This window comes from Leptidea sinapis, chromosome 36, assembly GCF_905404315.1.
Source record: "Leptidea sinapis chromosome 36, ilLepSina1.1, whole genome shotgun sequence".
Lineage (NCBI taxonomy): Eukaryota > Metazoa > Arthropoda > Insecta > Lepidoptera > Pieridae > Leptidea > Leptidea sinapis.
The window spans coordinates 229,981-250,579 of record NC_066300.1 but is presented as its reverse complement, the minus strand read 5'-3'; the positions used below and the strand labels follow the sequence as shown (position 1 = coordinate 250,579).

General features: G+C 36.2%; 1 protein-coding gene across 1 annotated transcript in view; it reads left to right on the top strand.

Moving 5' to 3' along the window:
- Window positions 1–2,365: 2,365 nt before the first annotated feature.
- LOC126975494 (neuroendocrine convertase 1-like) overlaps window positions 2,366–20,599 on the top strand; it is a 50,843-nt gene continuing 32,609 nt past the window's right edge. The window contains exon 1 of the mRNA XM_050823419.1: window positions 2,366–2,639. Within this exon, the coding sequence (XP_050679376.1) occupies window positions 2,421–2,639 (219 nt within the window). The 5' untranslated portion in view covers window positions 2,366–2,420. The remainder of the gene's footprint in view (window positions 2,640–20,599) is intronic.

Sequence of the window (20,599 nt, the reverse complement as noted above, 5' to 3'; positions counted from 1 at the left end):
GAGCGCCGGTGCGAGTCGCTAGCAGACTCAGCACACGAAGGCAGTCGAGCTCTCTATTGGTTCTTCTAAAGAAAACTACACGAGTAGGTATTTTATCACTTTCGTTTATTCAACGGGCAGCGTTACGACGCCCCAGAGAGGACCGTACCGTACGACAGCCCGAGCACGACTGAGTCAAGTGTCGACCGTGCGGCTATATTTATAGGACCCGGCGCACGTGCTAATCCACGTGTTTTGAAATACGGGCGTATTTATGAGGCTCGGTGCACGTGCACGTGTTTTCAATTCGTGTTGTAGTATTTGCGCCGATATATATTATATGCAATTCATACTGAATAATATTATATATATATATATATATATATATATATATATATATACTGTGATGCGCAAAGAATTTTTACTTCAAAAAATAGTGTCGTTAAGCAGTGTCCATCACAAAGCTGGCATCTCTGGGTTATGAATATTAAATTATATACATGAAGTATTTTTAGCGTTTCAGGGTCGCCTGTAGTTCGTACTACTGACACTCTGTGGTGGTATAATGTGCTACTATTTATTCTTACGTAAACGTGCGGGGAACGCAAAACCGGAAATGAGTCTCGCCAATCGTCATATTGACATTTTTATTGCAGGAACATAATGTAATTCCTATCTTAAACGAGCTATTTTTGAGAAAATTAAGAAACAAAAATAATTCGCACGTGTTTGGTGGAAATTTAAATATTACTATTAAGCTTTCTACAGTGATTTTCGATATAACATGAGAATCTGCAGGCGAGTACAAATTTCTGAAAGGCCAGTATACGCGGCGTTATCGCCTCCAAGTTTCTATTTTGGAGACGGCCAGCTTATTGGTCTTCCCAATCGATTGAACAATGTTTTGCTTTACAGTGCCACCTATTGACACTTTAAACCGTTAACTATGTTTCTGAGATCGTTTGATCGTGAGTTGTTTCTCTTCTCAAATTCAAAGAAGTTAAGGATATTTACACCAGATGTCACCTTTATAATTCAACGACCCATAAAGCCGAATGGTTAGTGACCCTGACTACTGACCCAGAGGTCCCGGGTTCGAATCCCGGTAGGTGCAATCATTTATTATGATGAATATGGATGTTTGTTTCCTAGTTATGGATGTTTTTATTTATTTGTACGTATGTTTAAGTAAGTATATTGTATTAAATATAACATTGTCTTGTACCCATATTGTTCAGGCTATGCCTAGTTTCGGGCAAGATAATATTTGTAAAAGTATGTCAATATTTAAATAAATTGGTTTTAAAAATGTTAGTGTGTACATAAAGAAATCTGCTAGAGATTTTTTACCAATTTTCCACTAGCGACTAGACTAAGAGACAATATGAAACAAGCGTACATACAGGAGAAGTTCATTTAATTTAACTAGATGTAGTGTTTATGGCCACACGGCTTTAGTTATAGCTAACTATACTAAAGATATCTCATAACCTTTAAAAAGTGAAACAATTACGAAATTGTATTTCAAATGCTTATGGTAAGAATTTTTTAACAGGTTTGTAGTTTGTACGGTACACATCACACCACAGGTTCACATAATATTATATGCATATTTGATGTGAAGGATTGGTAGAAGAAAGTTTCCAATTTCCTACTTTTTTAATTTCTGTTTTGTAGGACTTCTAATAACGTCTTTGAGTGAGTCACTTAAGAAATAAAATTCTTATTTCAGGTATCAATAGATGTGAAGCCATCTGGAATCACATCTTATACCTAATGTGTGCAATGAGTCTGCCAAAAAATCTTATAAAAAAGCTTCATTGTTCGTTGTTTGTTCGCATAAAATATATTTACAGACGCATGACAACTCAGATCTTTTGATGGTTAGGTACTTATGTTATTGTACATTTTATTTCATGAAAATATTATGTTATAACTTAATTAAAATTCAACAAGTAATTTCATTTAAACTCAACTTCAATATAGGTAAGTAATTCATTAAAAGTGATAATTTTTTCAGTATGAAGTAATTACAACTAATGATAAGCAACTCATATAGTAGGCAGGTGTTCTCACGTCAATAATGTTTTGTCACTTTACATATTTTGTAAAACTTATATAATTTGGGAGTGCTATAAGTGAAGTGGTTGTGCACAGATACTATTTACTTACATTGAAAATTATAAATATCTTAGAAAATGTTTGGACAATGTACTGTTATTACATACATACACAAAACATCCACGATTTATTTCAAAGGGAATCAGTTCGGTAAAGTTAAGTTGCGCTATAGCTAGGCTTCGTATAACTTGTGCTTACTGAAAATGTCATTCAAACGACACGCTTGATCGCGTCCGCCGGCTTTCCACATTTATCCTGGAAAGTGAAAATTGTTTTATTGTTTATCTCATAATGAACAATTAATACTTACACTAATTAAAATGGAAATACCTACAAAGATATCTGTTATCGTATTTTTAATTCATTTTATGTGTGTTTCGCGTACTGTGAGTTATGGTAGAATACCAGGGTATCATGGTGTGCATAACGGAGTAGAGGGTCGTAATGACTATATTGACGAGTGGATGGTCGAAGTGCACGGTGGTGAGGAGGTGGCGCAGCTGGTGGCGACCGACCTTGGCTACGAGTACGATGGACCGGTAACTACCTCCTCATTTATTATTCCTTGGTAAAATATATTAATATTCCGGATGACAATGTTCAACAAAACCCGTGAAATATTAATTAGGTACATAATGAATCTGGAATTAAGTTATGGTAGTATAATAATAATAATATGTTCACTTAAGAACATTTTATGAATAATTTCTACTTTGAATTCACTTTAAATTTAAATCTAAATCGATTATTAAATAAATTGTATTGGTTTAATCAAACTTGAATACATTGTGTACATGTTATATGTATAAAATTATTTCGCTATACCTAAACAACATAGAGAATGCAATTTAAAATTAACTGCCCTTTATCGGCCAAAAAATGGAAATCTCGTCACATATAAATAAATAACAATATGTATGTAATATATTTTTTTTTTCGACTATACACGGACGATAAATAATAAAACAAACAAAATATAATTAGGAAATAACATTTGCATCAACTCTTCCATAGAACGGTCCTCAACTGTTATCTGGTTCATTTTTTACTAATATCAACAGTAGCTGTGTGTGTCTGTTTTACTTTTCTCGATATTTTTGTTTTTGTACGTTCTCGATCACTTCAAACAATTTTAAAAATGTTTATTGAAGTAGCCCGCGGCCCGCCATCAGAGGCCGCCATACTAATACGATTAAAATAAATGAAACAATTAAAACAATCTGACAATATTACATTATCATTCAGTTTACGAAATTTTCAAACGATTTGTTCAGTTTTGGATGAGGATATTATTTTGAACTTTTTACTTGACGCGATATAATTATTGACGAATTCTTAAACATATAAAGGACTCAGCCTCTAAATACTAAAACATTATTACAAACTTGTAATTTCATCGGAGTCAATGACGATCTAAACCGAGAAGAATATTATCATTTTTGCCAGAAACTAATCCACTACCGTAATACTGATCAAAATACAAGTCTAAATTATACTTACAATAAAAAATATATTATTCCAAATAGCATAGTTGATTAGAAGTGTAACATTTTAATAAAATAAAACCCAGAAAGATATTCTACGCCTCTTAATATATAAAGTTTATTTTTAATAGTGAAACAAACATATAATTTGTTAGAGACGCGGACGGCGGCAACTTTCTTCTCTCGATGCTCTATTTACAAGATTCATCTGAGCACCAGATGATTCCGGTAGAAATTGCGTCACTGACATCATTCCATTTTTTTTTTAATAATTTAGGAAAACTGATTTTCCTCACCCACTTGGACCAGCAACTATTGCAGTGGATGCACTTTCTACTACAACAATGTGAGTATAGGTTTCGTATAATATAATAAAATGATTTGTTGTTGAACTACCATTAATTGATTATATTTGAATAGATAAATTGATAAGTAAAACAATATACAGTCCACACCATAACTTACTCCACAAGTTTTAGTTTTAGTCCACAAAATTGAAATTCGTTGATTCCTTAAAATTGTTACCTTGCAGTTTAGACAAACTCGTCAAATATTTGAAGGAAGAACAATTTCAAACTTCAAAACATAATTTTCCAAATATTAATGATTTTGTATATCTTAGAAAAAAAGGAATTTATGACCCCGAGCTTTATGTTTGTCCGACATATGGTCTACACCCAGCACATTATTATATACAGCACCTGGGTTAAGATAAGATGCTATGTTTGAACTAAATATTGCTTTTATTAGATCACGCATTTGAGAATGTATATCTCAATATAGCAATCGTTATGAAAAGGCTAAATATAAGTATATGCGAGAATACGACAAAGAGAAACCATTGTGTTTTTTACTTATATTGGTGCTAATAACCTTTTCGGATTGACTGTCTCCATTCCGTCCTACAGGAGGTTTTTGAATTTTGATGTTCCGGATGATTTTATTCAAAATCATCCGGTTGCATTTTGAAAGTAGACCAGGAATATCCTATTTAACTGCATGATTTACATTCTGACCTATCATAATGCCTCCTGAATTCTAAATGTAAAGTAAATTATTGATTATTATAAAAAATAAACTACGTTTGAAAAAACCGACTTCAATAACTGAAAAGTATCAAATACTTAACTAAAAATTTAATTTAATACACCTCTTATGCAAACCTTTACCTTTAATATTAATAAAATACTATTATTTATATGTGCTACCTATTGATAGGTTTTAAGTCAGTGCCAAGCCCAAAACAAAATAAAACTTAAAATATTATAAACAGATTACTTACTGTAATTATTTAGGTTGTCTGGCCACGCGTGTATGTCCGCTTGGTTCTAGACGAAGTTATCCCGCTCAAAGTCACGCGTGGCAAGTGTAGGTACCTGTATTACACCTTTTTGGCTTGGCACCGACTTCAAAGCTATCAATATGTAGCACATACAAATAATAGTATTTTATTAATATTAAATGTAAAGGTTTGCATAAGAGGTGTATTAAATTAAATTTTTAGTTAAGTATTTGATACTTTTCAGTTTTTGAAGTCGGTTTATTTAAACGTAGTTTATTTTTTATTTTTTAACATTTTAGTGTCAGCTAATAATAATATATAATCAACCCGAGTGTAAACTGCAAAACAAAAGCCTACACAGAAAACAATTATGTCATCCAGGTAGACAAAAATTTTCATATAAATGTTTCATAAAGTGAAAACTACTGGGCCAAACTATGTAAATTTATGGGACCAAATGGCATCTATTTCGCATCGAACAAAAGAAGAATTACGTAAATCGGATCATAAATCTCAGAGTAATCGGTGTACATACATAAAATACCGATCGAATTGATAACCTCCTTCTTTTTGAAGTCGGTTAAAAATACATAAAATTAGTACCGAACATCCATAATAAAAATAAATATTTGATTTATTTCAGAAATTTAAAGCAATTTTTATTATTATTTGAATGAAAACAATAACGATCTGTACACAGAAATTACAAAAAAAATTATAAAATTCAAACAAAGCGCATGATTACAATATATCATAGATTTAAATACAAAAATGCATAAACTAGCTACTTCTGATTTCGATAAATATTTTCATAAATAAATGAATAACTCAGTGTTCGAAAAAAACAATGAATTATTTTTTTATAGAGAGGACGACAAACGATCGTACGGGTCAACCTGTGTTAAGTGATCACCGCCGCCCACATTCTCTTGCAATACCAGAGGATTCACAGGAGCGTTGCCTGCCTTTAAGGTACTCATGTCATATCGTCCCGGAAACACCGCACAAGGAAGCTCATTCCACAGCTTTATAGTACGTGGAAGAAGGCTCCTTGAAAACCGCACTGTGGACGACCGCCATACATCCAGATGGTGGGGATGACATCCTAACTTGTGGCGTGTCGTGCGAAGGTGGAATTCAGCAGCATGAATCAGGTGAAACAGGTCTTCGGAACACTCCTCGTAATAAATTCGGTAGAAGACACAAAACGATTGGCAATCGCTTGGGAGCTCGAGACCCAGTATTCCGGCTACTGGATACTTGGTGAAGCTTTAAGGAAAGTGTTGTTGAAGAGCGGTGAGACGACAAATGGGGTTTTTTTAGAGGTAAACGCGCAAAATTGAGTCTTCTGGGGGTTAAATTGGATAATGTTCAATTAACCCTATTCCGCGACCTTCTCAAGAGAGGACTCGATAGAACACACAAATTTCTCCCGGCACTGGTCGACGATTGCATGGCCATGTATACGGTATCACCAGTGCTGTCGTCTGTCATATGTTGGACACCTCCAATATACATTACTATGCAGAAGAAACAGTGCAGGAGATAGCACACAGTCTTGGGGCACTCCAGCGTATACGGGCTACACGTTCGAGCAATAAGCATCGACATCGACTTGTATGCTGCACCCAGTGAGGAAGCTGGAGGTCCACCTGCATAAGCTTCCGGGAGCCAAATGATGGAAGTTTTGAGAGGAGCGCCTTATGCCATACTCGATCAAAGGCCTTCGCTATATCCAGGCTACCTGCCAGGCCTTCCCCCCTGCTTTCGATTGCCGCCGCCCATCTATATGACCGACCATGGCGAAAGCCGTACTGTCGGTCGTTGATCAACTGGTGACCTTCTAGGTATACCAAGAGCTGGCGATTAATTTTGCTCTAAATATAGTAAATGTAAATTGTTATAGATTTAATTGCCAAGAGAGAATTTCATAGCTCTTCTATTTTATATAAAATTTGGTTGCAGTTAAAAGTAGTAGGGATTCACCGGTTCTGGCTCAGAGTAGTAGTTTGGTGTCAAACTGGGGGTTTTGATGTATCATTATAATATTATATATAATAATTCGATCGAAAATACATCAAAACCGCCAGTGTGCCACCAATTTCTTTTTAGTAGGCATCAAGAACAAGTGAGCCAGACCTCGGGAGTCAGAAGCGGTGAATCGCTACTACCTTAAATAAGAGTGGCCGTTGAGTTTCTTGTAGGTATGGTCTTGTCACGAGTCCTACTTTTTCCGAACATTTTGGTAGATTCATTAATTTAAAAGAAGTATTTGTAGTGACGATTTCAAAGCGCTTAGTTTAAGCCTAATTGAATAAAGTTTATTTGACTTTGACTTTGTGACCAGTTGTGACCAGTTGTGACGATGACGGGGGAAGGGTCTAAAGCCATGAAATTCGTGTGACGTAGTTTATGGATGGCTTCATATATTGCTATGACCGTGAGGGGTGTGAACCCTAGTAGGATGTTTTGTCTCCTGTCTGTCATAATTTCGCCTGTATTGTATGACCAAACCTACATCTGCATCTGATACTAGCACACAACCATTTGAACAACCAATAATAATTAATCACGGATATTTTTGTTGTAACATTACTTAAATATGATTCCTTAATTAATTTTTCTAATTAACAATTTGTGGTAAATGCCGCGCCGTCCACGTTCTCTTTCTCTTTTAAATTATTTTGCCGAAGCTCGTCTAAATTACAAGCTTTACAAATTATAATTTTGATTTAGTTACAAAACAATTTTTGATAATTCACTAGTATGATGCTATTTTTACAATGAGCAAGTAGTTACCTATAACTTTAACTTCGTCGTATTAAACTAATACATGATTATAGTAATAGAACGGTTAGATACGGAACACATATATTATTATATAATATGATACAACAACATTTTTGCCACAATATAAAACTTCTACTTTAAAACAGTCCATGACATTGACAGTAAAGAATTTTCCCATGAAGAAAGTTAATACCTGCCCTTGGAAGAGTCCAAGCCTTGAGGGCAAACCTCTGTTTGGAGTTTGCCCTGACCGATGGAGTTAGAATGAAGTTAACATTTTGAAGAACATTTTATTAAGTTGCTGTGTACCTTTATTTGTACCGTGGTAACCGTGGTTTAATTCGGAACCTTACATATTTTCAACGGCAATAAAATCTTTTCAATTGTCTCTCCCATTTGCCTACCAGGATCTTCAGGTTTAGCGATTACTTACACCTGATAACAGGTAACAGGCAAAAGGACAAGGACGTGCCACGATGAAGATCTGTCCACTGTCCGAAAAGGTCGATTATTATTATCGATCGAAATAATCATCGTTTTAAGATTAAACAGAAAAAAAAATAAGGAAAACGGTTAACCCTAAAGGCCATTCCTGCAACTTCCAACTAATTCCAAACCTAAACGCTTCAAATTGTATTTATGAATATACATATATATAAAAAAAACCCTATTTTATAAATTTGTACACCGCAATCATTTTGAATGAATAAAACAATTTTCCCGCGGTAAAGCTGTCTAAGAACTATTTAAAAAAAACCACATGTTTTTCTTTGTTATTTTGTGATTCTCAAAAGCCGGTCCAAATTATATAAAAAAAACTCATTTTGGTCAAGTTCTTTCGAATGGCAACACACACACACGTAGAAACGCTTCCTAGGACCTAAAAACGTCGATATGAATTTTGATTTTTGAAAAGCTGGGTAAAATCAATAATTTGGAAATCAATAATTTTTTAAACAACTATCTAACTATTTTTAATTTTCTCAGCAGGAAGTTAAAAGTTATTCTATAAAAATACTTCTACCATCATATCATCTAAATCATTCTACCAGCGCGGGAATAGCCAGGGAAGCTTCCTAGGACCTAACACTTCGAGATCTGATGTAACTTGATTTTCGAAAAATGGGGTAAAACCAATAACTTCCCCAATTTTTGAAAATTTTCAATTTTCTTAACAGGAAGCTAAAAATCGTTGAAGAATTAAAACAGGCTATAATAGAAAGCAAAACAAAAAAGCAGAAAATCTTTCAAACTTTTTTTTCGTCACTTGGAAGAAAGAAAGAAAAGATGATCAACGACTTCAAAGCTACTCTGTTTTACTAATTAATTAGATATTATGATACGCGTGTTAATCCTGCATCTCATTTCGCGCATTCCGTCAAGGATAAATGAGTCTGTCCGAGAAAACTGTTGGTCACACATAAAAAAAACAAATCTAAGCTGCAATCGAAAAATTAGACTATTGAGTTTTCATAAAGCTTTCAATTAATTATCTATATGATGACGCAATTCGCAATGGCGCGGCGACTTTTGGAAACATTGTTGGTGATAAGATATCAGCACTCGAGAGTGCTCTGACGGCATTGGCTTTGATTTAAATAACACTCCAACCATGTCAATATGACCAGATTTGATCAATAGCGGACTGGTATCAATCTACTATGCATCGAATAAGTAAAGGACAGCAAAATAAATTAAGAAATTATAAGATTGATTATAACGTTTATTTTACCTGTGGAATGGTTAGCACCAAAGATATATTATCCCACTGACATTAGATTATCACAAAGTAATATGTGCTGTTGTTGACCATATAAAAAATAGAGATCACTATTCAATTTGCAATTATGTAAAAATAAATATAGCTTATGTTTGTTTGCAACACTTTGCTGTTAAAAAACAGTGAGGCGTTGTATTTAAATTTTTGTAATACAATGTCGCTTCGCAACGACAAGTGGCCGAGCCATTCATAGAGCACTGAATCCTCAACAGTTTGATCAGCTCTGCGTTGCACGTGGTCAAAAGCTTAGAGCTGATACTAGAGTGTATCGAACCAGAGATGATATAAGTTTAGCATATGTGGCCGGACCTGCGCTTAGTAGAGCGGTATAGAGTGTTGTCGAAGTGCGATTACACGATTTCCTATGAGAAACCTGCATGGCCACTGGATATATGATATCTGCAGCACTGTCATGCCCAGGAAAAACAGTTGGAGATAGCATTCAGGCAGCCATGACATGCGCATTCATATGCATGCGATGCATATGATGAAAGTTTTGAGATTAGCGCCTTGTGTCATATATCTTCACTTTATTCAAATGGCCTGCAAAGCCTCAATCTACCAATGGCGGGCGCCCCTCTGTGTGTAAGGTATATCAGAATATGGCCAGCCAATCGACCAATGTCATGTTTTAACTGACGTTTTTCTAGATATGCCAAGAGCACATGATGTCCCGTCGAAGAGTTCAAGAGAAGGTCTGTCCTTAGCCAGATCCGAATGGTTGCCAATTTTCGGGGATTGGGTGGATAAAGGCTGTCTGTCTTCCATGAGTTGGAGTCTATGCTTTTGCGTATGTGTGGCGGAAATATCGCGTTAGCTCAGAAATAAAATCAGAGGCTCACGTTCAGAGCGCAATGGAGGAAATACCACCCGAGCCGCTCGCCTTCTTAACGTTCAGAGAAAGCATAGCTCACCGAACCGCTCATTGCAGGGAGGGTCAGCGGTGTCTGTTCACTGTAGATAAGAGTCGAGGCTAGCAGAGTGCCCAGAAGATCGGCTTTATTTGCCGTATGAGCCAAGGTGTCATCACGTATGTGCAAGCAAGGGCTTGTTACCCACACTAATGGCAGCAAGGTTCTTCCACTTGTACTTTCTATTTCGGGGTGACTGCATTAGTACACAATGCGTTCCCATACTAGTCCAGATCAACTCGATTGACTTAATATTCTGACGCTTTGATGAGATCTCTTAATAGAACTATTCTTTTGATCTGTTGTGACTAACTCGCCTCACCTCTCAATTGTTGTGTACCGTGACGCGTGACGGTCCCGTCGTCGTTCTCTCCCCCCGGAGTCCTGTCCTCCTTGATAGACACTGATTGTGACGAATGGCTACCCATTACTGTGATCTATTTGTTTCAATTTGTTTCGCCTCGTATAGGCGGCAATTATCGATGTTTTTCTTTTAGATTAAACTCACGATTGTTCAAGTGAGATCGTGGGTCATTTATAGGATATTTAGTTATATATGTATTATTTTGTTTATGTCATCCATCAATGAACATTTTGATCATGAGGTAGGTGATAGCACGGAATAGAGACAGATATTTAACGATACCTATTAGGCTATTATTATATTAGTCACTATATTAGTCACCTATTGTAGGGTTGAAGAGATTTAAAAATAAATTACAGACAAACGGACAAGTTGCTGATGCCGCTGATGGAAAGTTAAAAAAGCCGCCCAGGGATATATACCACCGTCCACCACGATACCAGAGGTCAAGAGATGCTTTCGAATGAGAGTAGGCTGTATGCTTGAAGGTTCCTAAGAGGTATCGGTTTAGGAATATTGCAGCCGCCGGACCATCGTGGCAGGATAAAGCCCGGATGAAAACACACAAAGACACAAAATGAATGATACACTCTGTAGTACTAGCGAACTTATGAGGTAATATAGGGCTGCGCTCGAGCGATATCTTAATACAGGGTGTCCCAAAGTTATGGGACATGAAGGAAAAGTACCTTAAATATCGAAGATAGGCTATTTTACTGAAAGAAGACTTTATGTTATTTTTAAAAGTTAGTAATTCTGCATTCAAATATTTCCTAAAAATTACTTGCCTCGTCTGGGAATCGAACCGACTTAAATGTAAAAAAAAATACACCCTTACTTTTATGATGCCAATCGAAAGAATGGCCAAAAACTAATAACTCTTCCTAAGTAACAAAGTATTTCAAATATAATATTTTATACTTGGAAAATTGGAATGATAATGGGCAATAATAAAAGTAGACTAAGTCTCCAACTAATATTTTTATTGAACTCTGTGTCTTAATTCTGGTTAAAAATATTGATTGAAAAGGATTACATTAAACAATGACAAACAACATTTACATTATACACTGACAAAAACAAAGAAACTAGCGCGGAGCACTGGCATAAATGAGTAATAGTCTATACACTACACGGTCAGCTGCTGCGAACTATAGGCGCCGCCCAACCGTCACGCGACATGCAACACACAGACGAAAAAGTTTGAGACGATGTAATAAAAATTTCACTTTACAAATCTAACCGACTAAATATTCAATTTATAGTTGTCGTTAATAATTATACATATATTATTATTGGCTATAGCAATTCTCATAAGGTACCAAGGTAACATCGGCATAATATTTTTCAAACCGTGATAATATTACTAAGAAAAGCGGGCAACTTTGTTAAAAAAATATTAACAGGAAATTAAAAAGAGTCGTTCTTCAAATCAAAATACGCCTCTGCATTTAATTAAATAATATTTCAGTAACAATCAGTCTTAAGAATAAAATATAGTTATTTTCTAAGAATATAATAATATAGAGTGAGAGCAACACGGTAGCTGTGTCTAGTGTAATCTAGTTAGCTGGCCTTACTATTGCTTTCTTACTCTTAAATTAGCGTGGGCAGTGTTGCTAGACTGTGCTATTTATAACACTGTAACGACGCGTCACGCGGCAACACTGTAAATATATATGAAGTATTATTATTTGTGATTGAAATTTGAAAGTCAATTGTGTTAAGTTTTATGAATAAAATATGTAAATAGAATGTCAAATCTTTCAACTCTAAGTATAGTTTGATCTTATTACTAAGAGGCTTAAATAATTATATAAAAACTCATTTTATTGTAACTCCCAGCCACGCGGCCGTTGACGTGATGGCCCTGTCACAACAGAATTTGAATAATATTCAATTACTTTGATAAGATTTTAACCCTCGTAAATATGGGATATTTTTCCCTACATTATGGGAAATATAAGACAAGAACTACGTTTGTGCAAATTTGAAGAATACACGAAGCATTCAGAAACACATAAGAGATAGTTTGGTACTTGTGTAACATTATAGTGTGGAACCCTCAGGAAGCAAGCTAGGTATAAGTATCCTGGAGAACTGCTTTTCTTTTTTGTTCTGTGGGGTACAACAGCTAGTGTTAACATAAAGTGAAGTTAACTTTATGTTTATCGATGCTATACAGTAAACTGAGACTAACTAATAACTATAGTAATAGTAAACTATTTGTAGTTCCGTTGTCTCGCACCGCTGACCGCCGACCGCGCACGAGACATACATCGTTAGTCACGAATACTAGGTACGTCTTGTACTCTTTGATTATTTAACTGTCATTTTGGCCTTGACTTCATTTTTGAGAACTTAGTAGTTTTTTTTTTATTTCACTCCTTTTTGGAGTCTTTGGCTCGCACATTCCATGCATCCGACAGCTTCAAGTTTTCTTTCATCGATTCACATTGCAAATTTTCTTGTATGTTCTACTTCAAAGTGTTTTTATTTATTTTAAGGTAGGGAAACGAATCACGTTACAAAAATGTACAACACGAGAATTTTGATATTTGATATGGTTAAGATAAATGTTAAGGTAAATAAATATAAACAAAAATATAGATGAATACATTATTTACAATTTAATATTATTGCTATAAATATATCTAGAAAGTATATTATACAATATAGGATCAACAGAACTCAGGAGGGTTTTTATAGAAGTGGGGAAAGGTACACGGATGCATATCAAACTATCTAAAAAGGAAGTTCGATCATATTTAGGACAGGAAAAGAATAAGTGATCCAGATCCCCAAAGTCGTGTCCGCATTCACACTGTGGACTATCTATAATATGAAACCTTGCAAGGTGGGCCGGACAAGTGGTGTGTCCAAGGCGCATTCTTATCAATATGGTGGTAATGATGACAGAGAACCATGACTTGTTGGAAATTATTTGTTGAATTTCGCAATAATTCTTGCCTTTAAATTGGCCACTTTCTGCCCAGACTTTACCCCAGGAGGCCATGTGATCATTTGCAAGTATGTCGGCTGTTTCGTTGCCTATTATGCCACAGTGGCTAGGTATCCAGACAAAAGTGACTGAAAGACCTTTTGTTGAACACTCGTTTAGATTACTTCTAATGTCTGCTATAATAGGAAAAAATGATTTTGATTTGAAGGGAAATCGCAAAAAAGCACATAAAATTAAACTATTATTAAGTTTACAAAGTAAAACATATTCTAATGCTTTGGCGATGCCAAGACATTCAGCAGTAAAAACTGACGTGTTAGATGGGCATTTTATTTTTTGGACAATATTATATTGGGCATGATAAACTCCTACTCCTACAAAATCTTCTGACTTGTGTTTTGACGCATCGGTATAAATATGATGGCATCCTGGCCAGTTTTCTTTAACAACAGAATTAAAATAATTATTGGCATTATATTTTTCAATATTTGCAAGATAATGAACAGTCGGAATGGTAGAAAAGGCTTCATATTTACATTTAAATAAATCAAGCTTTGGAGATCGATGTATCGGGTAGTGAATCGATTTATACCTCAAATAACTTTTTACCAAACAAGGTAGTGGCTTGTTATTCCAATAACTTGATGATTCAATGAGATCCGTGAGAAAATTTAATTTGGTTATCAAGGGGCTATTTGAAAATTGCAAAACACGAAAAAATAGACGATCAGACAAAAACTGGCGCCTTAAATAAAGCGGGGGTTACACTCTACTTGTAATGCATTCAAAGGACTAGATTTCATGGCTCCAGTTATTATTGGATAGAATCTAGTTTTCTTAGACCTGCTAAATTACAGGGCTCTAACAAGAATGTTCCGTAATCAAGGATACTCCGTACTGTAGCATTGTAAAGTAGCTTCAGCGAAAACGGATGTGCACCCCACCAAACACCAGAGAGGCATCTTATTAAATTAAGAAGCTTTTCACATTTAGTAACTACGTATTCACAATGAGCCATTCCTGTCAGTTTTGAATTTAAACGACTTCCAAAAACTTGACATGGTTATTAGGTGGTATTAAAAAAAATAATCGTAAAATATGGCAATTGGAGGATGTAAACGTTGACGCGTGAAGATTACTACCGAAATTTTAAGAGGTGAAATGCTGAGACCATTTTCATCCATCCAAAGTTTTAAGCAATCTAAGGAATTTGATATTCGGCTACATAATGAACTAAATGTGTTACCCATGTCATATATTACTAAATCATCAGCATATTGAAGCATGTTAATAGAGTTCGGAAGTGAAGATTCCAAGTCATGAGTATATAGGTTAAAAAGTATCGGACTGAGTACAGATCATTGTGGAAGTCCTTTCCACACAAGTCTACTTTGATCCCATTGTTGGTCAAGTTTTATTGTTCTACCTGACAGAAGGTTTATAATAAAGTTTGTTAGAATATCCGGAATAGAAAGTTTATTCATTTTATATTGAAGAATATGCAGATTGACATTATCATAAGCTGATTGCAAGTTTATAAAGACTGCAATAGCTGATTCATTACGTGTAAAAGCTAATCGTATATCTGTCGTAAAAGTACCCACACTATCCAAAGTGCTCCTACCTTTCCTGAATCCAAACTGTGATTCGGGTAGTATTCCACGATTTTCAATGAACTATTCAAGACGATTTTTTACCAAATTCTCAGCAACTTTTGCGATTACAGGTGATAATGCTATTGGGCGATATGATGATGCTAGACTCGGTGACTTGTCTGGTTTAAGAATGGGAATAATAATTTGCGATTTCCAAGAAGGCGGAACATTGCCCGATATAATTATTTTATTAATTAAATCCAAGTAATACTGAAGAGAAGCTTGACTAAGGTTTGCTAAAAAAGAATATGGAATACCATCTTCACCTGGGGCAGAGTCTTTGATCGAAGTAAAAGCACTTTGTAGTTCTTGCATAGTGAAGGTAGAATTAATGATACATTGGTTTTGGAAGATGTACGAAGCAAAATTACTACAAAAAAGGTTGTGTTCCAGAACTGAAGGGGGAGCTAGACGATCCAGAAATGTTTCGCTTGAATTTGGAGCTAATGATATAATACAATTATCACTGATACCATTTCTAAATCGTCTTATATTTTGCCAAACAATACATGGATTAACATGAGGAAGAAATGGATAGGCAAATTTTTTTCCATCCCTGCATTTTTTTTTCTTTTAGTAGTTTGCGTGCACTTGATATAGCATTAGACACGGCGCTAAAGTTCTCGTCTGAAATGTGTCTATTGTTCCGTTTCTCAGCCTCTTTTCTTAATTTAACTATTTCAGTACATTCTTTATCCCACCAAGGTGGAGAAGGGATATGGCGTGTTTGGCTTTAAGATCGCCACCTACAATAACAGCAGCCCCGTGGCCGAGTAAAGAATTGATATCTGATTCTAGAATTAATTTACTAGGTGGTAAGTAAGCTGATATCACAGTGATCGGCTGGTGATTCGCCATACTGACTCTGATGGCGGACGCCTCAATGTTGGTGAGCGCTGGAGAGTCGATAGGAATACAGTGAAGGAACCTCCTGAAGTATATGAGGGTGCTACCACTGCGCTGCGTGGCACGATCATTCCTAACTAGATTGTAATTTGCGACTCGCGGATCGCGAACATTCGGTTTTAGGAGCGTCTCTTGAATCAAGAAAAGGTCTGATGTTCGATAACGAAATCCCTGACCAAGTCTAGTTGCAGTTTGAGTCCGTAAGCGTTAAAGTACGCTATACGGAGCGTGTGAGGTCTAAGCCGTCCGCAGTTAGCCATCGCGAATGTTATTTACGATACAGAAAGTCGGACAACGCTGTGAACATGTCGATGTTCTCACACATTAGTTCAAGAACGGCTTGAGCGTCGCTCTGAACTTCCCTGATCTTGCGGGCGAGGGCCTGCAGCTCCACGATGTTTATTTGTCGGGCGAGATTGCACATAAACGCTATATTGGTAGCGGCGCCGTTTTGACGTGGTGCGGGCACGGCAGGCCTCGGCCGCGGTGCCGCCGGGCAGAAGGCCAACGGTGGCCTGTAAGGCGGAGGGGCCGCCACAGGCGCAGGGGCGGCGACAAGCACAGTAGGCGTGACCGGGGCTACCTTGGTTGTAACAACTGGCTTGGCAGCGGGAGTGGGAGAGGAAGCGGCAGCGGGCCGCTTTGCCGGTGGCGTCGGTGACGCCGGCGAAGAAGAAGGCGACACGTATCCGCGCTTTTTCTTTTTACGGTTGACGACTTCTAAGAAGCCGTCATCATCTCCACATTCCGCTGGTGCGGAGGTGGACGCGCGGTCTACGGAGGCGGCCCGACCGCTATCACGCGGCACCTCTAGTTCCATGTCTGACTCCGGGTCGGACATGAAGATACCGTATCTCCTTTCCGGTTGGAGTACCAATTTGGAGCCGCCCGTTGTGTCGAGCTGCCCCTTTTCGTATGCGGCATATACCTCAGGGTAATTCAGATAGATGTAGCTCCCGAGGCTACTTACTTTTTCGGCTTGTTTAGCCATATTATTTAGTTTATTGGTACATTGAATATAGATACAATTATAATAAAAACAACAATACGCGAGTCGTTAACGACGAACTATAATAAATATATGAATAAGTATTTATTAATAAGACGCGACGGGGGCGTGCCCTGATGGGCCGTTTCACGAGTTACTGCAAATCGCTGAAAATAACAAAAGTAGAGTTATAATAACAAGACTACTACTAAGACTTAGCTATTATCCTGCGCCGACGGCTGCTTCGGTGCAATCAGGACCGACCTCCGGAGAGCCGACACTATCACCAGAACTGCAACACACAATTAACGTGCGGTATCACTATTACAAACAAAACACTTGATAATAAACGCTCGACGTTCCGCGAAGGGACCGAGCAGGTGCAGGACTCTAGGAATCCCGAACAATAGAGTGCGATAACAATGACTCGCCCGTGACCACAGGTGGCCTGAGCAGGTAGTGCAAGACGCAGGTAATAAAATATTCCAATAAGGACAGATAACGGAGCACAGGTGTACTCGGTTTGGCTGCCTGAATCGAACTGGGCATGTGTATAGCTCTACTGATAAGGAATTAAAACAAACGAATATACGTTCCGACAGGACCTGGCCATCGAATGTCAGAACAACATTTTGAGTAGGTTTTCAGACAGGAGAACCCTCCACTATAGTCTCATAATTTATTCGTCTTACCTTGAGAACCTTACCACAACCACTAGGCACTGACACATTTTCAATAACATCCTCAATTGACCACTCCGAGGGCACTCCTCGTACGAGGCCCATGCGCATTATTTGGAATGATGGAATAAATGCTTTCAAGTTCATCTTTTCTAAGTTGGAATTATCAATGAAGGTGTTAGCATCAGTAAAACTTGAGAAATATAAAGACATTCTGTTCCTACCTATTTTATTCAATGAACCATTAATAATATTTCGAATATTTTTTTTTGAGGAACCTGCCAAATGAAACAGGGTGTAGAGTGGTACTGTCATTTGGTGAATTTATTTCTCTTTGTACGTGCACAATAAATGGAGCTATGTCATTTTCGTTGTACTTTATCCTTCCAATAGAAGTGTAAGCTTTGGGATCTGAACCAATAGAGGGTATTGTTGGAATTATTGGATTATTTTCACTAGTGATATTAGATGTTTCTAAAAGTTTATTAGTAACTTCTATTGAAGTATCACTAATTTCACTGCCTCTACAACGACATCCAGTCTTACCACCCACCGCCTGAGCGTGCTTCCTCTTTTTCATATTACAGGTTTTGCAAATTTTATGTAAATGAGATCTTTTGCGACTTGTACGCTTGGAAATAGAACTATCCGTGTCCATTTCCGACTCATTAGTTGTCGATATAGTAATAAAATTAGCCGCCGGGGGAACTATCTCAGCCCCCGGGGCGGTCAAGTCAGGCGGCTTGTTCATATTATGATATTATACATAAAAACTTACCTGGACTCTAGCTAAACACTAAACTATTATATTAACACTAAATATAAATATAATTTACACTAATGAACTATAATAATACTGATAAAATCAAAAATTAAAATTCAGCGAAAGAAAAAACGACCAATCGATTCAACGTTTCCCGCGCTTTTTTCAACTTACTAGTTACTTCTGGTCATATTCTATAGTAACTGCAAAATAAGGATTTGTATACTTTCCTACTCTATGGTTTTAGTGGACCTGAGAAATTTTAAACTTAACAACTAAATAATAAAAACGATCCTTAAAATTTTTTGGAGTAAAAATGTAGTTATGTAAGTGTGCTCTATGAATAAAGTTTAAGAAGTTTGTTCGAAGAAACATCGCTCCATAGTTTGGATTCCTTGCTGATACCTAGTTGGACGGATTGATTTTGGTGAGCCACATTTACTTACATTATCCCTAATAGATACGTTACCAGTTAACTGCAACAACAGGAATCTCCATAAACGGAACTGAACAAAATAGTATGCAGAATTTTAGATCAGTTTAGATTTAAATTGTTTTTATTATATTTTTTACGGTTTTTATCACTGAATCAAAGTTTACATAATTTATAGTAAGATGCCATCTGATGGCAGTTGGTGGATGAATTCATCTTATGATAAAGCAAAGTGAAAGGATCTGTGACAAGAGCTGAGCAGTTCCGAGTAATTCTGTAATGGTCAGGATACTAAGAACACACACTAGATGGCACTATAACAAATACAAGAACTACACGAATGTACGATACCGTTGTATACGCGTTATATATTATCCCTACTCTAATATTATACGATACTCCATGGCCCATGCCGACACCTGAAAATTTCAGGCACGGCAATGCCGCTACAGCGTCGTAACTACTAGGCGCATAGAAGTTCTAAGCAGTGTTTTTCAGAAGTTCCTAAAATTAGCTATATTAGAAGAGAAGATAAGATAAAAATAAAATTGGACAACATTGTTACCGTTACGAGAAACATCTGCTTACGCTGTTCTTAACTTACACTTGTTAAAAAGTGGAATCATTGCATATAATATACAATGAATGTTATAATTATTATGTTTATTATGTCATAATATAATGACAAAGTCAATTTTATATCATTTTCAAAATTTTCTTACTAGGATGCCGCAGTCGCTCGTCGTCGTACCGCTTCGCTGCGGCGTGTATTTGAGCGAAGCGAGGAAAACTAAGTATGTGTACAAAAACAAAACAAAATTAATCAAACAAGATTTGATCAATCAAAGGCTTAATTTTTAAATAAAATAATATAAATAGCGCGTGCTAATTTAGAATAAATTGTAAATCATGTTTGTTTTTAATTATAACAGTGGAATCAAGTCGAACTTCAAAATTCTGTCTCGATTAATGTCGAAAGCCTATTGCCTAGAAAATTTCGAAAGCCTTCTATGAGTTCAAAAATTTCTAAAATCGGTCCAGAAATGGCCGAGAAACAATTTAACACAGAAATCAATTGGAGTCACCCGGTGGGAGCTCCACTCAGCTACGCTCATTAATTTTCAAATATAATATTCTAAAAAAATATTCTTACATTTGGTAGTTATAGTATTCTAGTCAGACTAATATGGATAAATTATACTATATTAGTTATTTTTTAATCGTCTGGTAAGTATGATGATTGAGACGTAGCTTTTATTAAGTTAGGAGCTACATATTTTTACTAAGTTTATAAAATGTGATATGCATATGACTGACAAAATTCTTAAAATATAAGGTTTTTTTTTACTATACGAAAAACTTACAGTAAGTACTTTGGCCTATCAATCTGTATCAATCTTACCAATCTGTATCAATCTTACCCTACAGAAATCGGACAATTATATCTATTTAAATAAAACGACAGAGGTTTCATTTGTGCATTTGCGCATCACAGAAAATA